Here is an 11,074-nt window from a genome sequence, read left to right as displayed (position 1 = left end):
CCAAATAAACCCTTTCCTTCCCAACTTGCTTTTTAGTCATGGTGTTTCATCTCAGCAATAGAGACTCTAAGCCAGTTTACTTTTCTATTTATTTTCAGCTTCTGCCAACCAACCCCAACTCCTAAATAATGCACACGCCTACAGGTGTGTTCATACTCATGACTCACTTCTGATATCCAGCTATAAGGTACCCCCTACCTTACTCTGGGCCAATCATAGTGCTTCTCCAGCATGCTAGCAGGAAAACAAACTCTGTTCTGTGGCCATTAAGCTCTTAGACTGTGAACCTAGAGCAGCTGGCAAGGGGTCTCTGCTGCAGGAAGGGGAAATAAGCTACTGATTATAAATGCTTGGACTGCTGTCATTTGCAATGAACAATGTGAACACTTGCATGGAAACACATTTCTCTAGAAGGATGAAGAAAAGTCATTGCATACTATGCCATAGTATTTGGGAAAAAAGTGAAGTGACTGCTTTAATCAGAGATTTACTCGTAAAGGTAACTAAAGAAATGAGACTTGAAGACCAAGTAAAAGAAGTTGAAATGACGAGAGATGTGGCACTATACAACTAAAAAGCTTTGTCTCACAGTACTAGAGACTGAGTCCAAGGTCTCCAGGAGAGTTGATTTCCTTCTGCTGTTTGTCAAAGGTCAAGGCTTCCTTCCACAGTCTGTTTGGTATTGCTCCATCCCTGTGTCTTCACTTAACTTTTCTCCATACATATTTTTGTTCCCAAATTTCCTCTTCCGGGGCACCAGTCATATTAGCTTTCAACCTACCCCCCCCCCCAATAGACTCATTTTTAATTGAAAACTAATTTTCCATATAACGTTTTTCCTCCCTCATTTCCTCCCAGATCTTTTCTGCCCATCCAATTCCATGCCTTCGTTCTCTAGATCTTTAGAAAATAAAAGGACCAATTAAAAAAGCAAAAATCAAAAAAAGAAAATCATAAAAACATGTAATTGGGAACCATAATATTTAAGCAAAAGACCCTTAAAATAAAAAATGTTCAAACAAAAAATCTCCAAAAATATGATTGCATTTGTTTTGTGTTAGTTGGGCTTAGAGCCTGCCCTTCGGTGTGGTTTTTATACCAAGTGTGACACCATTGGAGAAAACTGATTTTTTTTTTCCCTTTTGAGAGAATGTCGAATAGAGATAGCTTCTGGGTGAAGGCTGGGGACTCCTGTCCAGTTACTCTCTCAGCACTGGGACCCCATCTGGCTTGAGCCTGTGTAGAGCCTCACATGCAGCCAGTTTCTGTGACTTCATACTGTGTCGGTCCTGCTGTGTCTGTAAGCACTACTCCCTCGGTGTCTTCCAACCCCACCAGCTCTTACAATCTGTCTCTTCTGCATGACTCCTTGAGCCCTGAGAGGAAGGACTTGATTAAGCCATTCTGTTTAGGACTGAATGAGCCAAGGTCTCTCAACCTCTGCACATTGTCCAGACAGACAAGCCATGCCCACTCTCTCCCCTGCCTGCCAAGGCAAGCTGATCTCCAGCTTCCAGCCTGAGTCCTCACCCCCCACAAGACAGCTTCTGTGTCTCCCTTCTCCCTCTCCCTCCCTCTCTCTCCTCTTCCCCCTTCTCCCGGTCCCTTCCATAACCCACTAAATAAATATCCAACTTCACTCTGCATGACATGCCTATCTGGCTTAGTCTCTCACCCACCATGCCATGGCTTTCTGCCTGGCTGCATTTGTGACCTGCTGTAGTGGTCTTGGGACCTGCGGCGTGGTCTCATGGCCCACTGCCCACTGCTGCCACTTGGGGACCTGCAGCGTTTCTGCTGCTGTGCCCCTCGAGGAACCTGCAGCATTTTATCTAAACGTTTACACTCAGCCTGTCATTGCAACCTACATCTATTACAGCACTGTGACTTACATTTATATTTATTTCCACAACTGGGTTGTATGCTCTGATGATGCAAATTCACAGCTCTCACCTCAAAGGGAGTAAGAATCTATTCTGTAGCCAAACGAGTAATCATGGCTCAGAAACAGAAGTGGGATGCCCCAAACTCCATATTCCAACACGTTACCATCAAATACCATCTTCCAATATACCAGTTTCATGATGTTATTGTAGCAGCAGAACAGAAAAAGTCGAGTTACTTTTAAAGCACCTTGATAAAGATATCTTGTTGGCAGGCACAAGAAAGTGGGGGCATTCTACTGTAGGCCTTAGATGTTATCAAATGACATTCCTAGCTTTTGCAGAGGAAGAAGATAAGTCTATACATTCCAAAAAGGATCTTACCTGATAGTCTAAAGGTAAGCAAAGTATGCCTATTGAGAAGGTCGAAGGTGGACAAAGATAATTTGCTTCTGGACCTGTAATATGCTCTATAATCATTTAAATTCTAATCAGTTAATTAGCTTTGTAGAATTGTTAACACAGGTATGCCCTTCCCTAGAACTGCACGTCACAGCTCTGTGAGAAAAAGGCCCATTGTAATCCTTTTGCTATTATGTATCCAGGGTTTGAGGAAGTAAGTGGTGAATATACTTTCTTTTAGCCAAGGCTGGTACTACAAGACTATTAAATCCAGACAGGTGTAGAAAAAGGTTCGAGTTTAAGTTCTGTCTCCTAGGCAGAACAAGGAAGGCCAAGGCAATAATGGATTAATTGAAAGCCAAAATAATTCAAAAGACTATGGGTATAGCTTGGGGTAGACCACATAGGTTCAATCCCTGCCACCACAATACAAGTGGAAAACTTTTCTTGCAATATCACAGACTTCCAGAAATGAAATGAATGGGAAATCAAAGCCACAAACCCATCAGATTTTTTTATGTAAATCCTGGGACATTCAGTGGTTTGGAGTGAATCAATAATCACCTGACCCCACCTTGAGATGTATTCTGACTACATTCTGAAATGGATTCTTAAGGACTCAATGAATCTGAGTCACAAGGGTAGGAAGCTATTTCTAGGGAAGGCTAGAGTGGGTGGTAAGGACATAATTAATCCTTTTGTTGACCTGCAAAACTGTCTCCTGTAGATTATGTAGCAATGAATTTACAAATAAGGACATTTTAACACTGGTGAGAAAAGAACATCCCGTCTGTTGAGCGCCTTTCAACACACATAGGAATGTACCCACAAGTTGTGGGGAGTAAGTGAGCATATCATGGGTTAAAGAGGCATGCTACCTAAACCAAAACAATCCCTATAATCAGTGGCAGTTGCAGCAAAGGGATTATAATGGTCTGTTCTGTCCCTTTAAGAGGTAAGGGACTCCCACCTACTCCTCCTCCCCCTTCAGCAGAGGCAAGCTGATCTGCTCCCAGTCTGAGCCCTTTCCTCTCTCCCCACCTTCCTGTCTTTCCTCATCTCCCTTCTCCCTGCCTCTCCCCTAACCATATCCAACCTCACTCTATATGGTGTGCCTGTCTTGGTTTCTGCCAAGAGGCTTCCTGCCTGGTGTCTGCTGCCCATTGTGGCTCAAGGACCACTCGGGGTACAGCGCCATTTTTATCATTACACCCTAGAACAAGCCACTTGGATATCTCTAGCCTGTTTGCTCAGTGGGTAACAGCTACAGGAAAGTCCCTGTATTATCAATGAAGATGGAAACTTTGGGCTTGAAAACGCCAGAACCTGTTCAGAGAGATAGCATTTATACTGGATTTCATACTAGAGCTGAATGTATGGAGCACCCAACAACCCTAGAACGAGCAAGGTTGAAGCACGACGATCAGGCCCATGTCAGTCTTGAGTCACAGTCAGACTGTCTAAATACATAATTATATTCCCTAGCTTCACCCATTTGGTATCTCATATTTTGATTAACTAGTATTTTAACAAAGCAAAACGTTACTTGACTACCGAAAACTTAGAATATGCCTAAAAAACATCGATATTCTTTCAAGGTTACATTAAGATACTATCAGGTTCATTTTAAGACTGTCTTTCAATATGCACATAATTTTCTTTAAATTATTTACTACCAGTTAGGCCCTAGAGTCCATAAAGTCACACACACACACACACACACACACACACACACACACACACACACAACTTTGCATCAGCTTGTTCTTGGTTAATTACTGGGTTTATTTTTTTTTAAGTCTTACTATAGCCCAGGATGTCCTCCAAATTAACATCCTCCTGCCTCAGATTCCTGAGTACTGGGGTTAGAAAGTGTGGGTCAATACCTGGCTAAATAAATATTTGACAATTGCTCACTATATCCATACATAAAATGTTTTATTATTGTTGTTTTTGAGACAGAGTCTCATGTAGCCCAAGCTTGCTTTGATCTCCTAATCCTCTTACCCCCATCCACCATCCCCATGAAAGGATTACAGGCTTACATTACCAATTCCAGGAAGAGTTAAATTTTTGAACTAGTAAAAATTACATGACACCAAGAATCTCTTGCTGAGAAAATAAAACTAACCAACTAGCCAGCCAAACCCCAAATCTTTCCCACAAAGCATAAAAATTCCTCACAAGTATGAGGCAGTGACCAAAAAACAGTGTGGCTATTAGACTTTATGGGGTAGTCTGCGAGGTGAATTTCTCTGTTTCATAGGCTCCCCATGGGAACTGGGCAGGTCTGCTTCCCTCCCTGTCTGGCCTGATAGACTGAACCCTAAAACTATGCTGAAGTCAGTCACATCTTCCTTTAGTTGTTTCTCAGGTATTGGATCACAGCTACACAAAGTAACTAATACAATAACCATTGACACAAAGTTCCCAATTCCCTATGTTTTTTTAGTGATCTTTCCTCACACTCTCAAAGAATCTGAGAAAGTATTTTTTTTAACTAAAAGCCACTACTTAAAGGAATCTAAATAACAAACATAGTATTTTCAATCTGCTCATAAAGCTGCGAATGTAGGCACAGCATACGAGCATTCTCTTACACGGTTTCCTTCTTCCCAGGATCCCCTGGTTTAAATATACTTTCTACTTAGCCAGATGTTTGGATCAAAGAAGTCAACTGGCTATATTCAGGCTAGTGAATGAATTTCTTTAGGAAACAAGGAAATTTTTTTTCTAAGACTCTAACAATGAGCTGACTTTTCCCCTGTACAAAGAAATACAAGAACTATTAGACTTGGGTATCATAGCTGCCATGTGGGGAAAAAAAAATAGGAGTCAGGTTCAATGGGAAATTAAGAAAGAGAGGCAGAAGTCCTGGTTCTGCACAACCTTCCAGTATGTAGTCTGTGAGCTGCGGAACTGAGCTGTTTCTTACCTTGGGCTCTATGAGCCTCCACGATATCACCACTGTAAAACTGCTGTTAGCTTACCTGGGTTCTTAGCACTGACAACCACAGAGGCTATTAAACTACACTCCATCTTCAAAAGAAAACACAGGCTACACTTCATATTGGAAAAGTATTTATTATGACAAAAATAAAACTGTGGACTGAAAACAAATAGATGTTATGCTATATTGCACCATGATTGCAAATGAGCCAAAACCTGCCTAAAAGTTAACATTCCAGAGCAAGCCGCACCTTTGTACTTGGGTAAGTTGGCATGCACACAATACATTAGAACATAATTGAAAAATAAAAAAATCATGACCATGACCTAATATATAAAAGATAACATTTCGTGATAGTGAAAAGTATTAAAATTCAAAACCCATGTCTTTTCAACAACCTCACAATCAAACAAGCTTGGAACCACTCGTGGGGAGTGATGGTGTGAAACGCATTTGGCATTTGCTTTTACACTTTCTTGGTTATCACTTAAGTATTAGAGCAATTTCACACATTTAGGTTGCTTGCTGAGGGTTCAGAAGCAGTATGTGATATGGGCAATATCATTTCCTCCTGTATAAACACCAGAGGACCCACAAAGAGATGGGACCCTACCCTGATCTTATTAATTCTATCTTCTATTAGACCAAACTGCTTGGCAAAGATATTGTCAGAACACTTGCACAAAGCCTGAGATGCAACCGATAACAATTTCTATTTAAATCTTATGAAATGAACATATATGTACATTTAAAGAGTTTTGCAGTCTGAGCTAGAAGTATAATGAGTACAGGGTCTACTTTCTCTTTAATGTTATATAAAGCACCAAGTTATGTGTGGAGACGACAATGTGTAATTACAATCATTACACTCCCATTAGAATAAACAGGACAGCAGGGCTATAACAGCCAGGAATTTGCTTTTCTTATTTTAAACTACATCTGCAGAACAGTCAAAATGGGGAAAGAGAAAACTTTCTCATAATTGGAAAAGCCGTAGCCATCATTTTATTTTACAATTTCAGTGGAACAGCAGCTAAACTTTTTTCAAAACCATGATGAAAACTGTTCGCGACTAGACTGAAAGTTTACTCCAAGAGAATCAACAGGGCTCCAAGGAGTCCCTGAATTTCCTGAGGGAAATTATACACGAAAATGACTAGTTTCTCATTACTCCAACTAAAACACGCCCATAAGTCATGAACTCCCGAGATCAAGCGATGGTCATCTGCTGTCCGAACACACTGATAGCCAGAGTCGATCATCACTGATCAAATGACAGGACTTTCCTGTCCCTAACTGATTCACCAGCGAGTGAGCGCTGGCTCACGCGCTCACCCAGCTGCTGGGACACAAAGAACTAAACAACAGCCCCACCTAGCACTTGCTTCAGCTGGGAACTCGGCACATTCCAAGACATTTGGGGGAAGGGAATTTATGGCACTGCACGATACCCCAGACACTTAAAGCACCTTGTGGACTGAAAAAAAAATGAGGTAATTTTTAAAATTAAAATTTGATAAGTTGTGCAAGAAAATATTTCATTCTTTTAGACATTTCGTTTTCTATACTCAGTCTATATATAGCACATATTATTATTTCTCCATTTCAGGAGAAAATGCAGAGAATTAGTTTTAAAAAAAAATCAAGATGCGCCTGTGTGATTAGCGTTCCAGATTCTAACCCAGCATGATAACTGCTCTCGGGTTTTCCAGCCATAATACAAGCAATTAGAGTAGTTCTTCTCCCATACTGCCAGAATTAAACACAAAGAAGGAAAAAAAAATCACATCCATATTTTCTTACATAATTTTAGTTGATTTTTACCACACAAAGCTTGCCTAATTTTGAATTTGTTTATTTAGCTTTGGTCACCTAGAATCCTTAAAATATACCTTGCTTTCAAAACGTGGCTCCTGGTGTCAGTCTTCACACTCCATTGAGTGACTAAAGATGACATTTGAAAACTGGTGACCTTCAACACAAGCCATTTTCACGCCTCAGTAGACTTGAGCCAGCCACAAGGGAAAGCCCAAGTGTTTGAGATGCCTTAAGGCAAGAAACAGAACAAGGGAGGAAGTGAAACCGCTAGTGGGAACTGAACACCGAACAAAACAACTTAAATGTGGTACCACAAGCATTTCCCTACTATTTTAGATTTAAAAAAAATAGTAATAGCGTGTAAGGCTTTAGAATATGAAAAACATTGAGACTTAGTTTACTTAAAAGCTCCTTGGTTTGGGAAGAACAAAAATAAGTGGCTAGATTAGATCAGAATCCATTTCTTTAGATAGTCAGTGCAATGTTTGGCTAGATACAAGACAATAAGCTGTATCTTGAGGTGACCCACTGACAGAAGAGTAAAGGACCTTTAAAACTAAAGTTTGGGTGTGTGGGGATTTTGTTCCAAAGCCACAGATAAAAAGTTAACTCATAAACTTCACCAGGTAGAGGAACAATCCCTGTGTTTTTACAGGGTGAAGGATTAAATGAATGCTCTTGGAAACAATTCTGCTTCTAATCTGTTCTGAGATACAGCATCAAAGACTTAAAAAGTTTTATTTTCTTCAAAGATTCCTTCATGGCAGACTTGGCAGATCAAAGACCATTATTTATAGCATTGTCTGTACCCTTCCCTTGTTCCACAGGAAAATAATTGTTTTCTTTTTATGCTACAATGAAAGTCAAATTGTATTTAATTAAAATACCAATGGTAATCCTGGCACTGAGGATGCAGAGGCAGGAGCTATTACAAAGGGAGTTATTTAAATCTGCTTTTAAAAGAATGAAATGAATATATATTTTCTCTAGTGAATATGGAATAAAAGTATTATCCCTTTAAGAATGTTAACACAAGACCCTAAAAAGCAAACGTTACATATTCAATCCTCAGTTTTCAATAGATTATATATAATATATATTAATATTTCTGGTTTTAAGAAATAAAATCACATTAAGAATAAAAATATTTAGTGCATTCCCCTACAAAAGCGAGTGCTACTTCTAAAGGGATTCTCAATGTGCTTCTGGGTGAAGACGACATGCTCAGGTAAGAGAGTGGCACAATTCATTTGCAAGGGTAGTGGGGTTTTGTTTGTTTGTTTTTGCACTTTTGGCAGTAACATATTGAATAGATTCTAGATAAACTTAATTCCTCCATTTGTGAATTAAAAAATATAAGGTGTAAAGCAGGTATGGGAGGTTTCTGTACAATACAAACTCTGTCAAATAACATGAGGAGACAAAGGAGAACAAGACTCACATCACCCGCTCCATCTCATCAGCTGTTAATGTGACCCCTAAAGAACAGAGTAAAAAACTGAGAACTCATCTCAAAGGAACAAAGGCACCATCACAAATTTACATTATTCATCAAGTAATATTTTACAGCCATTTGATTTACAGTGAACATTCAAGTCAAATGCTTAGCATCACACACGTGCTTGGGTCCAAGCATTCTCTAGTTTCCTGCTGCTGTAAATGGGACTTCCTAGTGGACCCTATCCCAGTCAATGGCACGATGTCTACTTGAACACTGGTTTCATATTTAGATGGCTAACAAACATTGCTTCTAATTCAAACTAATCAGATGCTTTTAAAAAAGGATTTAGAAGTAAAATAAACTGTACGTTTAACAAACAGCAAATCTGCATCTGTATTAGTAGCTGTTTGGCAAAATACAATAAACTATTAAAAACACTTTCAATATAATGCTGACATGGTAGTATAAAAATAACCATATTATCTGACAGAAGAAAATTGAACCAACCAATCTCATTAGATACAAAGAAGGCAAATAATTATTTCAAAGGAAGAGATATGGGGGCGGTAAATATGCTTCGTCTCAAGACAGGTTTAAGAGAATTTTTTTGTATTCATGGTAAACAACATAGTGAAGTGAAGTTCAGGCAAAGTGTGCTTTAGGTAATTGGTATTTTCTTAGTCCCCCCGCCCCAGCAACAAACACCACCCACAATGATTTATATCTGTTTTTTTCTTTCACCTTTGATTATGAGTTATATTTAAAACACACAAGAAAATTAAACTTATCCTCTACTTGACACAGAATCACTAAGAAAAGATTCAAAGTTTAAACAATTTCCCACAGCCCAGAAAACTTTTCCTCTGGCCACTTTCTCAGATCAAGGGTGCAAACACTAAATAAAAATATCAAGTTCAACTAAATTAACTAAACGAAACAAGCGAGTATACCTGAAAAGAGAGAAAAATTTAAGGCAACTTACATACAAAAACCTGAAATCAAAATACCAATTTTGAGCAGGTATTTACGAACACTGAAGCTGATTTTGATCCAAATAAAAAATACTGCAAATGAGGAATTACCCCCAAGTACACATTACATCCTTTCCACAGAGCTCCACACAGCAAATGACCCTTGTCCTCCTTTTTCATCCGAGACACCGGCCTTGGGAACAGTTGATACCGTCCAGTAGGCCTCTTCCTTTCATTTTTGGAACCAATAAAAGCATTTATTTTGCTAAGATTATGACAGCCTGTTCTACCTAGTGGGTTCCAGGCCAAGAACTTCTTAGAAAAAGCCTGTCTCAAAAAAAAAAAAAAAAAAAAGAGAGAGAAGAATAAGAAGAAGAATAACTGTCTGAAGCCTCTTTCCCATCATCCTCAGCCAGTTTAAAGAAAAGCCATGTTATTTTGCCTTTCAGTAACATACTGCTGGTGATAAAGGTACTCTGAGAGATACTACTTACTACACACCTAAGAAATAAAAAGGATTATTCAAACTCTGCCTGCTGCCCAAAGCAGGTACGAGATCTCTGACAGAATAGCTGAAGATTTGTTGACAATAAAACAGGCAGCAAATTGATGAAAAACATATTCCAAGAGTCCATACATAGCTTAATTCCATGTTGGTGTGTTTTACTAAATTCTGACAGTTATAAACACAGCAAAAAATCTTAAGCTATCAAATGAAGCCAATAATATTTACCATTGAAGCTGGCTTTCCAATTCATGCTTCACCGTGTGTTTTTAACGAAATATTATTAGCAGAAAAATGAACTTAATTCGTTACATAAATAAATGGGCTACTTAATTCCCATGCAAAGAGAAACTTAAAATTAAACTATGATATGCAATGAGGTGAGGGAAGTTTAAAGGCAAGTATTCATGATGTTTGCACGCATACACAGCTTCTAGGTAGATTTTCATCATAAGTAATTCTGTCCGGAAGATGAAACGGCTTCGCAGAGAACAAATGCTTCGTGCTGGAGGAGTAGTCCATGACGATTCCTACCACGGCTCTGTCAAATCCTAAGTACCTGGGAAGGAGGGAGTGGTGCCCAAGAAGTGAAAGAAACGGTTGTAAAGGACATTAACAACACTTTGGATAACATGAAATATATGACGAACAGTTTTTACAAGGCAGTCACCGAATAGTTAGAACAGGCAGTCAGAAGAGCTCTGTTGCTGCAAACTTAGTTACACATTATGCTCATCCGACTGAAGATTAGTGCATCTGAAACAAAGGTAAGAAAACATCTTTATGTTCCAGGCCAGCGGCACTTGATTCAAGTGTTGCTCAGAGGTTTGTGTTGTTATAAATTAAACATGCTGCTGCCTCAGCAGCCAAAGGTGTTAGGAAAAATGTTCATGTCACGGAATAAATAGAGAAGTCTTTTTCAGGCAAAAAGTTATCTCACACCAATCCTGGAGGTCATCCACTCTAGACCTTGGCATAACCTAAACAAAAGACAGAAGTATTTTAGAAATTAGAAACTTTCTGTTGAAAGGTTGAAGCCATACTTACCTAAACGTTCATGTTACAGTCAAAAGTTACGGATATTGGTGACAACTTTTTACCCCC

At 39.1% G+C, this 11,074-nt stretch overlaps 1 protein-coding gene across 1 annotated transcript in view; it reads right to left on the bottom strand.

Moving 5' to 3' along the window:
- Positions 1 to 5,353: 5,353 nt before the first annotated feature.
- The window catches only part of Arl5b (ARF like GTPase 5B), a 29,048-nt gene continuing 23,327 nt past the window's right edge, over positions 5,354 to 11,074 (bottom strand). Inside the window, exon 6 of the mRNA XM_075970557.1 lies at positions 5,354 to 10,950. Within this exon, the coding sequence (XP_075826672.1) occupies positions 10,902 to 10,950 (49 nt within the window). The 3' untranslated portion in view covers positions 5,354 to 10,901. The remainder of the gene's footprint in view (positions 10,951 to 11,074) is intronic.

The sequence above is a fragment of the Microtus pennsylvanicus genome, chromosome 4 (assembly GCF_037038515.1).
Source record: "Microtus pennsylvanicus isolate mMicPen1 chromosome 4, mMicPen1.hap1, whole genome shotgun sequence".
NCBI lineage: Eukaryota > Metazoa > Chordata > Mammalia > Rodentia > Cricetidae > Microtus > Microtus pennsylvanicus.
This window is presented reverse-complemented; position numbering and strand designations above follow the sequence as displayed.